Genomic DNA, 19,025 nt, shown 5'->3' with positions numbered 1-19,025 from the left:
GGTTCAATTGAGAAAGTAAAGCTGTGACTGTAATGCTAATTTAGTGCCTATGATCACTTGAACTGCTGGCAAAGCCAATGAAAGGATTTCTTTTGATTCATGTGAAACTCAGAATGGTCCCAGAGCTGTAAAATCATGTGACCCATACAGATTTTTACTATTATTCTTGGTTATAGAGCCTAAATAGTGCACAGAGTTTTACCATTACTACTTGTTATACAGCCTAGATCATTACCAGGTAAGTACGTTTTACTATGTGCTTTTCACCAGACCACTCAAAGGTACTTCCCTTCAGTGAGAGCTACTTAAAGGCCAAATGTAAATTTTCTACCTCTGCAATCTGGCAGTTAACAGTGAAGATTTTTTTTCCTTTTTTAATGATAGGAAAGATTTTTGCTTTGAATAGAACCGTACAATTTAAAATAACTGGATTTACTCTTTTTGCTGAATATTAAAGATCACCTTTTGGGTAGATGACAAACCTAGGATGTTTCAGCAAAAAAGGTGACAATTTTATGAATGACTGAAAATAAATGGTCAGAATAGAACCAATGATGCAAATGTAATTATAGCAGCTGTTGGCTTAAAAATGGCATGTAAAGGCCTGATTTATGTTGAATTGGCTTATAGGTATTGATATATGCATTATAGGGGGGTCAAGATGGGCAGCTTGGGTTAATTGATTCGTAAGAGCTTGGGAGGCCAAGCTGATTAGGATGCAGGCTCCACTTCCTTAGATGTCAGCAGTTTGGACATGGGATGCTGAGGCCCACAGCACCCCTCCAGTGAGGTGCATGAGATGGGCTGCTGGTATGTGCCCTTGGTCCATGGTGGCCTTGGGAACAGCAGTGACTTAAATTTCCATTTTTATTTATTACTGAGGTTCTAAATAAAAAGTAATGGGAAGATACTAATGTCCTTTGGTTTCTGTTAACTGTTTCTCTGGTTTTTGGGGAGTGAGAAGGGGGGCGTTCGTATGTATAATACATTGTCAGTCTGAACATGTATAATAGATGGAAAAGAACCTTCAGCTTGAAAGTTTTGGCATCAAAATATTTTTAATTTTCTTTTCTTTTTAATAGTTTAGAACCTTATGAAATAGTTTAGCTTTGTAAATAATTACAGATATTTTTTAATTCTAATATTTGTGTGTGTGTTAATAGAATCAGGTTAATATTTCTGAAGTTGATCTCTTATTTGACAAGCATGATGTACATAACTTCTAAAAGAAAGGTAATTGCAACTTTACAGGGACAGTTGAAGGACTAACAAGTTCAATTTTTATGGCTATATAAGCTACAAACTATTGTTTCTTCCTCAGCCAGTCTCCTAGTTAGCTGAAAGAAGCAAAAATGGCCATGACTACGTTCAGCTGTGATTTATGTCATATTTTTCCTGTTGTAAGATTTATAATTGTCTATATTGCCTACATTGATTCAGGTCCTAGAAAAATTTTAAGTAACTTCCTGCTGTAGGACTGGGAGAGAATTGTATAAGCTATTTTACAGAATTATAAGGAGATAGCAGCAACCCTAATATTTAGGTTCCTGACACTTCCTGTTGTAAAGGATTTATGTAAAATTTTATTTGAGAAATTTTCACCTCTTTGGTTTTAGTAGTTCTTTAATGTTCATCAGAGTGCCCTTAAATTACAGAAGGGTTTTTTTTTCAGTGCATGTGCTGGGAAGCATGAAGAGTTTAATGCTGTATGTTTCATTGCCCTTGGAAGTAGCACTTGTTTTTCCATATCTCTTCAGAATTATTTATAACATATCCCAGATGCGAACAGATATGCCTTTCTGCTCATTGCTACTTATTCTCTGCACACTATAGGCATAAAACAAAATTACCTTAATATAGCAGGTCTGCTTCAAGTGCTTGTGCATTTTCCCATTTCACTGTGGGTGCTAATTTCAACAGCCATTCCAGGACTGATGCTCAGTTCATCTGGGCTGTCAGTACCAGACCTTTCATTGGAGCCCCTGCTGAAAGCCCAGATCCCAGCAGCGGCTCCAATGAGTCATCAGGTTCTGCTAACAACCAGTCATCTCATTACTATCCAAGATTGTTTCCTCCATACATCTCTGGATCTTTGACTCTTTATGTCCTTTCCAAAGGTTGTACTATTCAGCTCATTGGGCCTAAGGCCTATTTCCAGTGGGTGCCTGTACACGAGTGCGGAGGCTGCTCTGACGCACTGTGATTATGCATGTGCCCCCCCAGATTTATGCATGGGGCGGACGTGGGCTGCCTGCTGTGGTCTTGGGACTCTCTGCCCTGTTTCCTTTTGCCTCAGGAGTCGCACGCCTCTTGCTGCCAGGTAGGCTGGGGGGATAGCGTGGCCAGCATGTGGCTCCTGGGACAAAAGGCAGAAGGGCAAACAGCCCCAAGCCCGCAGTGGGAAGCCTGCCTCTGTCCTCACCCCTCTTTGCTCTGCTCCTAAAAGTGTCCCTGTGCTTAAAAATGGTGGTGTGGGCACTTGAACTAAAGCTTGTCAAATGATCTCTAGTTCAAGCACCAGTGCTGCCATTTTTAAGCACCGGGACATTTTTAGGAGCCGAGCAGGGTGAGGGTGGAGGTGGACTACCTGCTGTGGGCTCTGGACTGTCCTCCCTGCTGCGCTTTGCCCTGGGAGCCACGTGCTGTCCATGCTGCATCCCCTGCCTGCTTGGCAGTGGAAGGCACAATTTGCTGCCTTCACTGCTGCCGGGCAGGCAGGAGGGGCACGGCCAGCACGCAGCTCCCAGGGCAAAATGCATCAGGACGGACAGCCTCGAGCCCACAGCAGGCAGCCTGCATCCACCCCACAAAGAAATCTAGGTGGGCACATGCTCCCCTGCCTTCCCCAGGGGGTGCGCACAGTGGAGGGGACCTGCCCCTACCCTTAACTCTCTGCGCCCACTGGACAAGCTGCCTGTGGCTCAGTCCTACTCCCCACCCAGGCGTCCCATTCACTGCCCTCGTAGGGCAGCACCTCCAGCCTCAGCCCCAGCCCCTACTCCACTCCCTCCCTCACTGTGGGGGCCTCCATCTGCCCCCCCATACCCCTTCCCTCCCCCATGCCCCTTCTCCTCCACAGACTTACATGCAGGGTGCTGCTCTGTACACTGCTGGACTGTGCTCCTATAAATCAGTTATTGAATTGGTATTGGCCAATATGCCTGGTGAATAATCAGCTATTGGTATCGCCCAAGAAAATCTCTATCAGTTCACCCCTTTATGTGAAAATCTCCAGAGTCGTCATACAGTAGCCCATAGGCCTATCCATCCCTGCATTAAAGCAGAACATAGGTATGCTGGCCAAAGATCATGAGATTAACCATTGTCATCTTTCTCATCCCTTCGTAGGAATTCAGAACCATGAGACAAATCCATAGGCAGCTCTAGGATATAATGAAGTGGGGTGTGTCATCCGGCCCCTTATACCATGGTTGGGAATGAGGTTGAGGTGATTATTGGGGCCCCCAGGCCAGCAGGGAGCACTGGGGGGGCGGGGGGGAGGGGGCAGGGCAGGGAGCAGGTGCAGGAAGGGAGGGCTGCCCCTTGTCACCATGGTCTCAGGCTGACCCAGGCATAGGGAGAGCCATAGAGTCTCTCCTCATCTCATGGGAACCGATCAGCAGAGGAGTGGCTGCACAGTGTGCTAGGCTCAGCCAGGGACAGTGGCAGGAGTGGATGGTGGATTCTTCCTTCCTGTGCCTGCTCCCAGCTTTTGCTCCTATCTCCAAGTGGCTCCTTTTGGCAGGGAGCAGACACTGGAAGAAGGATTTCATAGATTTCATAGACATTAGGGCTGGAAGGGACCTCGGAAGATCATCAAGTCCAGCCCCCAGGCCAAAGGGCAGGAAGTCAGCTGGGGTCATAGGATCCCGGCAAGATAAGCATCCAATTTACTCTTGAAGGTGTTCAGTGTAGGTGCTTGAACCACCTCTGATGGCAGGCTGTTCCAGACCTTGGGGGCTTGGACAGTAAAGAAATTCTTCCTTATGTCCAGCCTGAAATGGTCTTGTAGTAGTTTATAACTGTTCGACCTCATCATCCTTTGGGGCGCTCTGGTGAACAAACGTTCCCCCAGATACTGGTGGTCACCCCTGATAAGCTTATAGGTGGCCATCAGATCACCCCTGAGCCTGCGCTTTTCAAGGCTAAAGAGCCCCATGGCTCTCAGCCTGTCGTTGTAAGGTTTGTTTTCCTGACATCTGATCATGTGCGTGGCTCTTCTCTGGACTCTCTCAAGCTTCTCCACATCCTTTTTGAATTGTGGAGCCCAAAACTAGACGCAGTACTCCAGCTGCGGCCTCACCAAGGCCGAGTACAATGGGAGAATGACATCCCGGGATTTGCTTGAGAAGCATCTATGGATGCAAGCCAGCGTTTTGGTCGCTTTACTAGCCGCAGCATCACATTGAAGGCTTATGTTCATCTTGTGGTCAATGATGACCCCCAAGTCTCTTCCTTCTTCTGTAGTGCTAACCAGTGTAGCACTGCCGAGTCTATAAGGATGCTGCAGGTTTTTCCTCCCAAGGTGGAGAACCTTGCATTTTTCGGTGTTAAACACCATCAGGTTCTCATCTGCCTATTTGCTGAGCTTGTCCAGATCAGCCTGGATCGCCCTCCTGTCTTCTGGTGTGGATGCTTTACCCCAAAGTTTGGTGTCATCAGCGAACTTGGCCAGTCCGCTTCTGACTCCAATATCCACATCATTAATGAAGATGTTGAACAATATGGGTCCAAGGACAGAGCCTTGGGGGGGGACCCCACTGGTCACAGGGCACCATGACGATTGACTTCTGTCAATTACTACCCTCTGAGTCCGACCACAAAGCCAATTTCCCAGCCAGTGGATCGTGGTGGACCCAAAGGAGCCTGTCCTCCACTCCTGCCAATGTCCCTGGCTGAGTCTGGGTCTCTGTGCAGCTGCTCCCTGCTGCCATCAACTGGAGCAGGGCAGAAGTAGGTCTGGGGCTCCCTCCATGCCCAGGTCAGTTTGGAGTAGTGGGCAGTTCCCTACATCCTGCTCCTGCTCCCTCCTCAGTCCCCCACTTTCCCCTGTTGGCCGTGGGGCTCTATCTTCTGTGGAACCCTGTATGGCAGGGGTGGGCAACATACAGCCTGTGGACCAGATCTGGCCCACAAAGGGATTTTATCCAGCCCGTGATGGGTCCCTCGACCTTTGGCAGAGGGCAACCTGGGCCATGGCATGTAAAGCCAGTCCTGCTGCCTTCAGGTGAGGGTGGCATGATGGCTGGACTCAGCTTCCCAGCAGTCCCCATGGTGGCAGCTTGTGCTGCCTGGTTGCTAATACCAGTCTGCCCTGCACCCACCACTGGGGGCACCAGACAGAATGAATGGGCAGAGTCTCCATGGAGCCTGCCCCCTCAATCCCCCACCCACTGCACTGGGCCAGGTCAGCACCTAGACTTAGGCCCCCCCCCCCCAGCCCACAACAGCTCACCCAAAACACATGAAATGGCCCTCCCCAAATAATTGCCCACCCCTGCTTTATGGAGTGCTGGGCTCAGCTGGAGACAGCAGCAGCAGAAGGTAGGTGTGACCACACTGCTGGACCCCAACTCTGGATCCACCTCTAGACAAACCTACGTGGCTGTTTGGATTCGATTTTCAGCAGCTGTGCAGCACAAGCACTCTAACCCACAAGAAACTTAACTTGCTGTGGCATTAAGCAGAATGACTTGTCTGCACTTTGTAGGTGTCAGAGTAGCAGTACTTTCACTGGCGCAAGCAGGCCTCTTCATCAGCTCCATCACCCTTTTCCTCTTTGGCTCATAAGCAGTCCTTTTGATTATCAAGAAATGCCAATTTCCCCCCCAAATTTCAGCCTCTAGTTTGCCAAGCTGGGAGCCACTTTGCCCATGCCAGGCACGCTTGGGCCCATGCAAGACAAATGGGTGTGTCTGGGGAGTCAATGTAGCTGTCTGTATAATCCATTTCTGCTGTGTGTGTTTGTTTCCAGCCCTCTTTCCCTGTCCCTATTTTGAAATCATCATCATGATGACCCTAGTTTAGACTTAGTTAGTTACCTCAAACATGTGCAGCTATATAAAAGAAAAGGATGCAAGGTAAAGAGATCCTAATTATGTATCATCTCTTGTTTATATTTTTGATTCCTTCATATGTAGACTCTTCCGGAAACTTCTTTGAAGTCTTCAATAACACAAAAAATTAAGGAGCCCTGGAGATGGTATTTAAAATGACATGTGTTGGGGGTTTTTTTCTTTTTTCTTGCAACTTGCTTTTCATAAAACCAAAATAATAAAATCTTGGCTATTGCCATTCCTACCCTTTTAATTAATCTTTTAAAACCTGAGGGGTGGGAAGATATTCACCTCTGATCCTTGGATTGATGTGAAAACACACGTCTTACATTCTTTGTCCTGTGAAAGTATTTGTTTTGTATCACCATGTTTGATAGTTTTAGAATGGCTTTGACTGTTTTAGAATGGCTTTAAAATAAGGCATTTCCTTTTATCAAGAAAGCGTTATAACAAAAGGTAAAAGTCTCTGTAAATTTTAATGCTGGTTGCCTGAAGGAAGTTCTGCTTCATTTCCATTTCTGCTAAAGCAGCCATTTCAGCAGTTTCTGTTCATACTCAGATGCAAGACAAATTCAGACAGTCCTGGCTATAGTCTTTTTGCTAGATGATCCTATCCTCCTGGAATTCAGACTAGTTCTTTCTGAAATAATCCAACCTGTGGACAACCTCTAGTGAAATGAATTGTGCCATTATGTGACAGTTGAGTGTGACAACCTAATGAAGGGACCACTGTAGGTCATCAAAAAATACAACCAGTATGATTTAAAGATAAATCTCGCTGTCCTCAAACTTTAAAAGGCATATTTGTTTGGAACAAAATGTATTGGAACTCTTCAAATTTGCATAATCCATACTAAGCAAGATGGAGGATATTAACTGTGAGCCATCTGTTGGCTCAGACATGCCTTGCCAGTGCTTCTACTTTGCTCTAATAAGAGCCACCATGTCTCCTTGTTCCAGGAGTTTTGAGCTGCAATTTTGATGAAGTTGCCTGCCACACAGTTATATTGATCTTAATGGCTTGGGAGGTGTTCAGTCCTATCACAGCCCACCTTCAACTCCTTGGATATGGAACTTGGTGAATCTCTTTCCAGAGTAAGATTCAGGGGCTCCATCTCCCCCTCACATCCCAGCCTTGATGTTAAGTATCTTGTTCTGCCAGTTACTCATCAGAGCTGTCACAATCTTGACTCTAGGTTCAGTGTCTGGTTGCTCTATGCTTTATGCCCATCCTAGTCTTGTCCAATTCTTCTAGCCTAAATGTCTGCTGCACTTCATTGCACTGTAAAATATATCAGTTTACTACTGTTGCAGCTAAGCTTTAGGTTTCAGGTGTCCTTCTTGTCTGTCTCCTGGTAACAGCCTTGAGGGAGCAAATTCCTGTTCTTTTCCTGGCTCTGAACTTCCCCTCTTGCCCCTTATGCTCTCATCAGATCTTTAGGTCCACAGGGAGGTTTCTGTGCTGCCGCACTTGGGGCTCTGTACCAGTCTTCACACTCCTCCTCACCCATTGGCTTCACCAAGCATCCTGGCATCTCGGTCTCTCTCTCTCCCCCTCTGTAATGAATCACAATTCTGATTCCCTCTTAACTGGCAAGTCTGCCCACTGCAGGCTAGCTGTTTCTTGAAAAGGGGGTGGGATGCTGCCATCACTCCAGCTGCTCTCCATGTTGTTCTTCCTGCTGCTGACATGGTAAGTTCTTCTTTAACCTCTTTTTGCTCTCATTCTCATTGCACCATCTTCTCTGTGATCAGAGTTGCTATAAGCTCAAGTTACAGGGCTTACGTGGGGCAGGGGAGGGAGGCAGGTGCACACTGATTAATGGAAGTGTAATTGTAGGCTCCTGGACAACAGTGGGGCTAACGACTGGATACAGCAAGGATGGTTTTTATGGGACTTGGAGGCTGCAACTTTTTTTTCCCCCAATCTTTGAACTAGGATCAAGACTTAGAAATGTGTGCTGGTTCTCAAAACATTGGTACAAATCCCACCAAAGTGTCTGTGTCCTGGCAAATTTTTGAAACCATTGGACCTTTGAATTAGGCAGATTAGCTAATCGTTTTTCATTAGTTTTCTTCCAAGTTTTACGAAACAAGTGTTGAGTTTGGATTAGTTGTGATTCCCTGTCTGAAGAAAATTCTGAAAGGCTGTTTGAGTTCTATTCTCCTGTTGATATAACAAGCATTTTTCCATTTCTGCATTCAAAATGTGTTGTAACTATTCAAGAGGGTTAAATGGGGGAAAATGGACTTGGAAGGGAGAGATCATTTATGTATAGTAGTTGGGGCTGAGGGTGGAAGATAAGAGTCCAGTTTTTTGTCCACTTATATTTCACTTGTCTATTGTGGTTCCTGCTGAATGTGGAAACTGGAAATTATTTTGTCAGCAGTAGCATGGGATTCCAATGACCTCGCTTTCTTTGTGGGGAAAGGAAACGCAGCCCTATATTAATGTTTTGTGAAATATAGGAAAGTTTTATATTACACATTCAGTAGCAGAAATGTTGAAAAAATAATTAAACACACATTTACACAAAAAGGTCATTGAAATTATTGTTCTGTTTTCTCTATTACTTACTTTAAAGTTTAGGATCATTTAGCTGTCAGTTGTTTCTCACACCCTTGAAGTTAAAGTTGAATGCTATATCTTTAACATATACCATATTTATTCAAACACAAGATGAAGTTTTCCCCCCCTAATTGGCAAGGGGAAAAAGTAGAGCTGTATGAAACAGCACCATTTCGGTTTGACTTCCTTTTCGACATTTCAGCTGTTTCGACTGTTTTGAAACACTGTTCCTTTTCATTTTGTTAAAACTGTTTTCGCTCTTTTGACGCATTTCAACGTTTCGCCCATAAGCTATAATGGGGAATAACTTTGTCATTTATTTCCTGATTCAAATGAAAACAGCTGGGATGGTAGCCCCTGCTGAGGTCAAAAAGCCTCCTGCTGAGGCCACAAAGCCTGTCAAGTTTCAAGGAGATCGGTGCAGGGGTTTCTGGGAAACTGCACTTCAAACTTTTCAGAGCAAAACCTGTGTCTCTTCTAAATGTGAAGGCAGAAAGAAAGCTCAGTTCAAACAGTGTTTTTATGCTCTTTTTCCATCCCTCCCCCAGAGCACTGGGATTGGAAGGGACCTCAGGGAAGGATCACAGTCACTGGCCAACTACACAGTCAATATCAGAGCAGTCCTTCTCCGCCTCTGTCCCCTTCGTCCCTTTAGTTTGTGTTTAGCTGCAAGCAAGCGTGGCTTCAAAACTTGAAACATTTTGAGTGCCCTCGTTTTGTTTTGAAGCTGTTTTGAAGCCTTTTGTTTCATTTTGATTTCACTGTTTTGAGCTCAAAACACATTGAAACAGCTTCAAAATGAAACACCCGCCGAAATTTTGCACAGCCCTAGAAAATGGTCCCTCATCTTGTGATTGCATAGAAAGAAATCTCACTAAATACATTGTCTATCATTAAACTGTTGCCAAAAGCAGCATGTGTTCAGCAGTGGAAACCAACTATGAAGTTGATTAAATGCAACCAACACTGAGCATGACTATAAAACACGTGGCCCGTATTGGGCAAACATGCTGATGGAAACCTACAACAAGGACAGGGTAATGCAGCCCACCTGAATAAGACATATGGTAGTGCCCACTAAGTGGAATCCCCTTTACCACTAACTGTTTTTAAGGCCTGGTGAGTCAATACATTGCATACATTATTACTTCCTTTTCACTCCCACAGCTGAGCTGTACTTTTACCTTTTCGAGTGATTCCTGTTTCTTTACCAGGCTTGGCAAACATGAAACAGGGCCCCAAACAGCTCGCCCATCTGTTGCCCCATCTCTCAGCCTGGTGCATTAGTGTGGTCCTTCCCCAGGTTGCCCTGCACCTCATTTGCATACAGATTTTTGGAGCATCCCAGGACTTGTGATGACAACACAAACTTTTAACAAGTCGTGAATGGGTGCTAATTAGCACCAGGATTCTTTATGGCAGGTATTTGGAATACACACACACATACTCAGCAGTGCTGAGCTGTAGGGTCATCATGGCTTGAAATGCTGTTGACTCTGGTGGGGTCAGTCCAGTCCAGTGAACTATGTTGTAAATCATAAGCCTTTGGACTACTATCATGCATAGTTTATACTACATATAAGTAGGTGCCAAAATGCTGCTCAAAACTGTGTTTATTGAGTATCTGTGCTAAAACTTGCAGCAGTTTAAAAAAAAGGTAACATGCCTCAGTTCTGGATGAACTAAATGTGTGGGTACTACATGCAGATTGCTACAGCTATGTTTAATTTCAAGGTTATTGTTGCCAGGAAGTTGCAGGGGGGAAGCAGAGAGTGAAGGGGCTATCTGACCCCCATCCCCCCAGATTTATTTTCCCTGCTGTGGTAGTGGAAGAAGACAAATTAATGGTAAACCTCCAATAATTAGATTCTATACCTGGAAAATTATAACAGATTTATCAATAGAGTCCTAATATATTGAGTCTAATGGGGGGGGGGAGGGGTCATAAAACCAGGGTCATCTTCTAATCAGGTAAATACAGTAAACGTTTGGGGTATAAGTAAGCATATAGCATCAGTTCTTGTGCAAACTGTTCTTCAGATAAATGTTGCTAAGTTCAGGTTGTAATTAAAGCATTGGAAACAGGCAGAGTGATCATCAGTGTACTGCAATCTTAATATATGAAGTACCAAGGTCAAGAAAGCTGAAGTGAATATTTTAGATGATAGAAATATTTTGTTTCTAATCATGTCCATTGCTGAGAGATCAGCCTTAACATGGTAACGGTTTTCTTATGTGCAGCAAAAAAAAGCAGACTTTCAGCATTCCAGTTACCTAAATCAGTTGAATCCTTGATGGATATCAGCAAGATATTTAACATTTTGTGTTTATTAAATAAATGCTTGTACGGTTCAGTGCAGAGCAATAGTGGCGCTTGCCCTGATGCTTTAGACAAATCTCAGCTCTCATAGCTACAATGAGTAGCTGAAATGGAACAAATGATATTTGGGAATCATGATTTAATGCTTGAGGTAAAATAGCTGGTCATTCATTAATGCATGTTGAGAGTTGCTTCATGGGAAACAGCTGACACTTCTAGAATTTGTTCCCTGGCTAGTAAATAGCACATGCCAGGACAGTTAAGGATGTGAAACGTTACCCTGAGAGAACTTTAATCGCATGTAATTAATTTCATTTTCCCTATGAAATCTTATTTAAGGCACAGTGAAGGTCTTCCTGCAGAGTGCTCATTTCAGCAAAATTAAGTAATGGAAACTAAATCTATCCATTCTCTGATAGTGTTGTATTGAGTGTACCAGCTCTTTAGTGTCTACAGGCGAAAATGTCTAAATACCATGCTAAAAATGTCTTACAGGCATACTGTGATATTGCTGAAACTTCTGTCGCTCAAACTGGTTGTTTCCTGCTGTGCCCTTGCTCTGTTCCATTTGTCTTTTCTTCCAAAACAGCTTTTCTCTGCTGTATAGAGAACCTCCCATCAATTTATACAAGGAATCCTTTACAGAGCATACCTTAAAACTCTAACCCACAAATAATTGCTTTGATAAAGGTTGCTGAGATGCTGAGTAGCAGAGAAGAACAGAAACAGTTTAATAGGCAGTTGGAGGCTGAGCTGCTGCGGTCACAGGTTTTTTTTTCCTTTCCTTTGATACCTGGTTGAAAAAGTCAGTAAATAATTTCAGTCGATTATAATTATGAAGCATTTCCTATGTCCTCTCCCCCATGCTGCTCTGTGTTTTCTGTGGCCCAATGGAGGCAGTAATCAAAAGCTTACATTTCAACTTAGCCCAAAATAAAAGGGTTTACCTATCACTCTGTGGTATTTTTATCTCTAACCGTTTTAAAAGCTCTTACTGAACTGTTCCTTTTCTTCACATGTTGGACTCTTATAACTGGAGATACTAGATCATTGGCGTTCCCTCTCAAAAGCTTTGATATTTTTCTGCAGTTGAAGTCTAATTTATTTCCCTCCCTTAATTGCTTTTACATCACTGTCTGATAGTTTTCTGTGCATTCTTCTTTCTTATACAAGCAAGCTTGTTAAAACCGTTTCTTGCTATCAGATGTTTTCTATTTAGAGCTACTATATAATGTAATGTTTTTCAAAATTTAGTAAGAGGAGAAAAATAAGCATGGAAAAGGCTTTATTAAGGACTTGTCTATACCTGGAGCTGTTCAGACCAGCTAGTTCAGAATGCCTGTTCCTGAATCGTTCTGTGAATACAGAATCCTATTATGTTTCATTGCAGGTCCTCCAGCTGTGTTACTGCAGCTGTTGGCACTTGTCCCTAGCTTGCAATTCAGCTCAGTGCCCATGCCTTCACTTGGTTCCTGAGCGTGCTCAGTAGGGCTCTAGTCTGGCTATGCAGATACGCATCATGCTCACCCAGATATGCATGTGAGACTGGATAAGTCCTGCAGTGGTAGCTATTCAAAAGCCTGTGACTAGTGAGTAGGTGAGGTTAAGAGAGGTAGATGTGTGGGGCTAGGAGAGAGAGAACAAGCCAGAGGGGGTGTGCTGCAGTGAAAGGGAGGAGGCACGATAGGGGATTCTGTTTTGCTTCTAGCAAAATAATAAAATCTGAAACTGTGCATAAGTGCCAAAAACTGCAGACGCACGGCTCCATTTAGGCACGTGATTCTGCCCTTAGTGTTATTCCAGTTCAGATTAATCAGTTTTTAAAGCAGATTGAGTTTGAAAAGAAATAAGTCTTACTCCAGATTAGAAGCATAACATTTGATGTTAGTCGGGAACAGCTGTTTCTCTTTCAGTTGCACCCAACCTTAGAGTATAAACAAGGATTGCCAAGTGAAACAGGACAGCTGTGGCAGGATACATCCCACCATAGTTGATCCGCTCCATTGGAAGAAACACAAAGCATGGTGTCTTGCATTGGGCAGGGGCCTAATCCTGTAAAACAGTGGCAGTGTGTTCCCTGGTTGCAGAGATGCACCTTGGAGATTCCTTGGGGCACATCTCTGTAAGTGGGGAAACCTAGCTTTCCCTACTTCCAGAGACATGTCCTGGTGATTGATTGGGATGTGTCTCTAAGAGGGGAAAGCCAGGCTGGTGCTCCCAGGGCTTGAGGGGCTTGTTCTTGCATTTAGGATTGGGCCCGTCAGGCCCCAGAAACACCTGTCTGGAGTGACTGGAACATAAAGCAAGCAGATATCTGCTCTAGTAAAGCAACAGAAATTATTACCATTTTCATTGCACCCAAGCAGAGTGGTATGGTACACCAGGCAAGTGGCTGGGTGGGCACTGCTGCTGATTTGCAGGAGAGGACATACCACATGCAGGCAGGATGGTGCCTGCTTTAGTCGGCCCACACAGCAGCATGCCACTCCACCTTCCTGCTGGACTCCAGCCTGGGACTTTTGACCAACCAGCCAGGACTAGCCTACGAAATCTGGGAGCATCCTAGCCAAAGTGGGGCATATGGTCACCTTAGGCATTTGTGATGCAACAAGGGGTATGGATGTCCATTTGCTCGACCTTTATGCCACCATAAAAATGTTACGGTAGCACAAGGGCAATGTCTGTTTCTATCCTTAGTGTAAGCTTACCCAATGCTGCAGTCTTTCAAAGGATGTTACAGCAGCCATGCTCCTCTTTTGAGGTGTATTGTGTCCAGGCACTCTTTACGGCAGTAGGCCTCTGCCAGAGCCTGAAATGCACTATTTTGTCATCTGTATTGCGATCAGGGTTATTCACAAACACCAGTTTCCCTATTCAGGGCCTTATTTTACATAGATTCTAACCTTTTCAATTTTTTTTTGTAGGTTTGCAAAGATTCAAATTAGTGTGTCAGAACCAATTATCCCATTTAGGGAGACTATAACAAGACCTCCAAAAGTTGATATGGTGAATGAAGAAATAGGAAAGCAGCAGAAAGTTGCAGTGATACACCAAACTAAAGAAGACCAAAATAAAATCCCTGAAGGAGTTCAGGTGGATTCTGATGGACTCATAACAATTTCTACACCAAATAAATATGCAACTCTCAGTGTAAGAGCCATGCCACTTCCAGAAGAGGCAACTCGGCTCCTTGAAGAAAATAGTGACTTAATTCGTACTATGGACCAGTTCAATGCATCTTTGAATGAGGATAAAAAAACCCATGAGATAAATCAAAAGACCCTTGACAAGATACAGGAATTTAAGCAAAAAATGGAGCAAAATCTTCAAGGAAGAAAGTGGAGAAATGCTGTTGATCAGATTTGGTCATTTGGTCCACGAAAGTGTGGGCCTAATATTTTGTTGCATAGGTTTGAAGGCTACAAAAAATCTGTATGGCAGTGTCTTGATAAGACTACTAAGGAGGTTAGTAAATATCGAGATTTTGACAACAGCATAGTAAGTGGGTTTCAGTTGGCTACACTTTCAGGTCCCATGTGTGAAGAACCTCTCATGGGTGTCTGTTTTATAGTAGAAAAATGGGACATCAGTAAAGTTGAAGAGATAATGTCAACTAAAAGGCAACAGTCAGAGGAGTGTGATGCTACAGAATGGAAACAGGATGAAGATGAAGCCACCTGTCTATCAAGAAGTCATATCACTGAATGCTCCAGTGAAGATAAAGAATTCAAAGGTAGTAGTCAAGGTAGTCCAAAATCATCTGAGAAATCAAGTAAACGCAAAGGGGAAGCTTTGCTTGCAGATTGCTATGGACCTTTCTCCGGACAACTGATTGCCACCATGAAAGAGGCTTGCCGTTATGCGTTGCAAGCAAAACCACAGAGACTTATGGCTGCCATGTATACATGTGAAATTATGGCCACTGCAGAAGTACTGGGTAAGAAGGACAATTTAAATCCATAAATAATTCCCTTGTTGAATGTTAAATCTAAGAGTTTTATGCATTATACTGGGTCAGAAAACTTAACTTGATTAAATGTTTTACCAGAAGTATTTTATAGTTCTCCAGTGGAGGTGTACCATAAATCTCTGGTGCCTATAATAGTGATATCATACTGAATGGAAAAAAAATAACAAAATGTCTTTATGCATTTGTATTAGATAGACATAGGACTATAATACCCTTCTGGAAACAGAAGACGCAAAACAATCATTGTCTGACAAGATTTAAATTTCAGCTATAATAGATTCACACAAATATTAAAATGCTGCTCCAAAATTTAAACATTTATGCCTTTGTAGTATCCAGAAGGCATCAAGATTTAATTAGAAAGCAGACAATAATGCAGCAGAAAATTGAGAGGAAAGTTCTTTTTGCTGGATGCTAAGAGCAAAGGCTTGGTTATAGATCCCAGGTCACCACTGATTTAAAAAGTTAATATGATCATTAGTATATAAGGGAAAGTAAGAGGGAATCTTAAACTATTTTAACATCCTGTTAGTAGGTTTTTCTGCTAACCTCCCTTTCTGTCCCATTGGTATGTAAGTTACTCATTTTGTAAACCCACTGAATGTCAAATTGGTGTAATTTATGTTACTTCACCACTTACACCTACTCGAGCCTGTTTTTATGACTTACTTACATTGCCATTTAAGTTGCCCTTGATTTTGTTTTTTAATTATGCCCATAGATTTTCATGTTGTAGACACTTCCTGCTGCAACAAGTTGAGTCCAGTTCCTTGAGGTTTTCTTTCAATTTTCATTGCTCTAAATGCACTACTCACAACTGAAGTTAGTGTATTTCATGTGCAGTAATTTAAAATAGAACGAAGGTTTTATATGTATTGGAAATGGTATGAGTTACGGAAAACAAGAAACTCATTTCATGGGCAAAACATAAGATTGATTGTGTGTGGTGTAATGTGGTGTGGTATGGTGCGGTGAAGAGAAATGCTTTGGCTTTTAGTAGGTGCTCTGTATGTTTCTGTGCTTCCATTCAGTGCTGGAAGCACTCCAAGATCTAAAAGCTTGATGAGTCTGATGCATGGGGTACAGGAGGGGCACAACAATGTAGAATACATTTCTGTATAGAATCTAAAAGTGTAGCTTTCTATACTTTTTAACTTATTTGGCACATTTACTGTATTATTCTGATTATAACTCTACCTTTTTTCCTCTAGAAAAGACATAAAATTGCACTCAAATTCTATGTGGGGTCAATCTATGATCAGTCCCCCATCAGTCTTCATTTCTGTACTTGCAGTATTTTGTGCCTGCAGTAAAAATAGCAAGTCAGAATTTTTTCAATGCAGTTTTTATTTTAGTATATTTTAAATTTAACCATTTGGGTGCTTTCCTTGGTTATTTGATTCTCCCATGGGATTTTTTTTATCTGTTGCATTTATCTGTAGTTTTCAACTTATATTTAGGAAAAAGGCTGCTTTCCCTAGAATTGAACCTGCAAATGTGGGGGTGACTTATAGTAGGGTAAGAATTCATGTCAGAATAAGAGATGCTTCTAAATGTAAATGGGCAAAAATAGCAATCCCTCTTCCAGGAGTATAGAAAGTCCATCTGGAGCAGAACTGGCACATTCCCCCTGCATTAGGAGGGGCTGAATGCTGAAGACTGCTCAGCTCCCAAGGTCCTCACACAACAGAAAGCCTGACTGCATACCACAATGTGCAGAATGTGGCAAAGGCAGGAGCATCCACTGATGGCACAGTCCTCCAGTTATTCATCCCTGTAGCTGCCTCTGTATCCAGCCTGGCCCTGCCTGCTAGCATATCTCCCGTGTCTACATTTTGCCAACTTGATTAAGTTTTAGATGATGGGTTAAGGCCAGAAATGGCTGGCTTGAAAGAGCTGCTGTTGTGCCTAAAGATAGAAAAGTTGGAGAAGAAAGTAGGTAAGCTTAAAAATGAGATGAAAGCCCTAGACAAAAATGTGGTGGTCAATAGGAATTTTATATTTTTCCATGTAACTCTGGAAATAATGTCAGACTTCTCCAATTGGCAGAAAATCCATGGTTTATAAGTATTGCCCATTGCTGCATCAGCAATACTTTGCCTTAGAGCCCTTCTGTACTCTGACCACGTATGATTCTAAGTATGCACACCGATTTTCATACTACCAAAATTCAATGTCATTTTCTGCTATCTAAAGCTGTGTCCTCACTGTGGGAAAAAAAGGTGATTTTTTTTTTTTTTTTAGTGATATAACTGACACCCATCTTGTCATAAAAATCCAAGTTGAGATAAGGCTGTCTGGTTTTTACCACAATGGAATTTAGTGAGACCAAGCTCAGATTGGAGGTATAAGCACTGACTTCACAGTTATAGCAAAGCTGGGCTTTCTTGTCCTGTATCTCCACTGTGATTTTACAGGAAGTTAGATGCATATTGTAAACTTGTGTATGTCTGAATGAAGTTAAAGAGACTTGGATCCTGCAAGGGCCTGCTAGTTGCCAATAGATTACACTGTATGGTTACTTCCTGCAGTTCGTTCAGTAGAAAATTACTTTCCCACACACTCCTTCTCCTGTTCTCTTAGATGTGTCTCCCTTTTTGAACACTCCAGGCATGTGGAGGATATTCTGATAGTGTTTGAGTGATGTTATAGCAGTGATGGTTCAGGAATTATGCAAAAGACAAGGTTTTTGGGGGAGCGATATCTTTTATTGGACCAACTATGTGCCTGGAATAAAGTTAGATGAGCTTTCAAAGACCTGACATTCTGTATCACATGACCTGATATATAATGTCTTGCCTTTGAAAGCTTGTCTCGCTTTATTGGACCAATGGCATAGTTGGAATAAAAGATGTCACCCAAAAAAATCCCTGAGAATCTTCTGAGTGACTGTCATATACACCAAGATTATGTAACTGTTTCTTGTTGATGTTCCTAAATTTCAGGTTCCTGATCCTTCTTCAACCCCACCCCCACCTTCAGCACATGTAGTATTTCTGTCTGGATTTTTTTCACACGAGTGACAATCGCTGCTGTTCTTTTGAGCTATAGTTGTATATGTATTTATATACTTGCTAGAGCATATTTGAAAAGTTTACTGGGACCTCGTGATCTCCACAAGCACAAGTAGCCTTTGCATACTGTCCCTCCCCTGGTATGAAGACTGCTGTGTCTTGGCGTGTGGGTTGCAGGGGGTTCTGAATTCCACAGACTAGTTAAGAAGCCCCTTGTACAAGACAGAAGTGGATACAGGGTTGATGCAAAATGAATTTCATGTTCAGCCAGCATGCGTTATAAAGTACTAACATTACATCAGAATAAATCCTTTTCGTAGCTTTCGAGGTAAGTGCTTCCAGCTTGTATGCATGCATGCATGCATGTATGTACACATGTTCCAGAGAACAGTTTTGGACAGCCTGAGATAGGCACAAAGAGTGCAGCCCTTCTGTTGCCACTGTTTTAGTCTCCCCAGCATTGCGAATTAGCCTAGCCCGGGTTCCACGCTGACAAGGATAGAGTGCTGCCAGTATCCGAGCAAGCTTGGGTATCTCTAAAGTACACTGCAGGCACTACTGTTCCTACAGTGGAGTCATATCCATAGCTGTTAGAGTCCTTATATAACTTCTCTATGATAGCAGTGATTTGAGACAACAATTCAAACTACTTGGCTGCAATACGTATAATTGAAAAACCTTTAAGGAGCTAAAAAATTCTTTTCTAGCTTGTATGTTTTGGGAAAAAAACAAGCTTCAAAACCATTTGGCCAAATCAGCACGTGTCTCTCCAGTAGATCTGTAGAGCTAGCTCTCTGAAATAATTGGTGCTTCTGGAACCTTGTTGCTGTATATGTGAAGTTTCATTCGTCTGACCTAACACAGTAAAATAAATATTTTGTAATACAATATTAACGTTGCTCTTTGGAACTATTTTCAATATAGTACACAGATGTATCCAGTGGGCTTGATAATGCTTTTGTACAGTATGTATGTGCACGTGTCTGCGTGCGCGCAGTGTGATATAACCCAGATGGCCTGCAACCTACCTAATTTTTAGTAGGTCGTTAAGTAAAAAACAAGCTGCTTACTTCAAGGGGGGGGTAGCATTTCTACA

The 19,025-nt window shown here is 42.9% G+C and overlaps 1 protein-coding gene across 4 annotated transcripts in view; it reads left to right on the top strand.

Annotated features, from left to right (window-relative positions):
* EFL1 (elongation factor like GTPase 1) overlaps nt 1-19,025 on the top strand; it is a 178,374-nt gene that overhangs the window by 132,008 nt on the left and 27,341 nt on the right. For all 4 annotated transcript variants that reach the window (XM_019477647.2, XM_019477649.2, XM_059714627.1 and 1 more), the window contains one exon: nt 13,870-14,882. In XM_019477647.2, coding sequence (XP_019333192.2) covers nt 13,870-14,882 — 1,013 coding nt within the window. The remainder of the gene's footprint in view (nt 1-13,869; nt 14,883-19,025) is intronic.

This window comes from Alligator mississippiensis, chromosome 11 (assembly GCF_030867095.1).
Source record: "Alligator mississippiensis isolate rAllMis1 chromosome 11, rAllMis1, whole genome shotgun sequence".
NCBI lineage: Eukaryota > Metazoa > Chordata > Crocodylia > Alligatoridae > Alligator > Alligator mississippiensis.
This window is presented reverse-complemented; position numbering and strand designations above follow the sequence as displayed.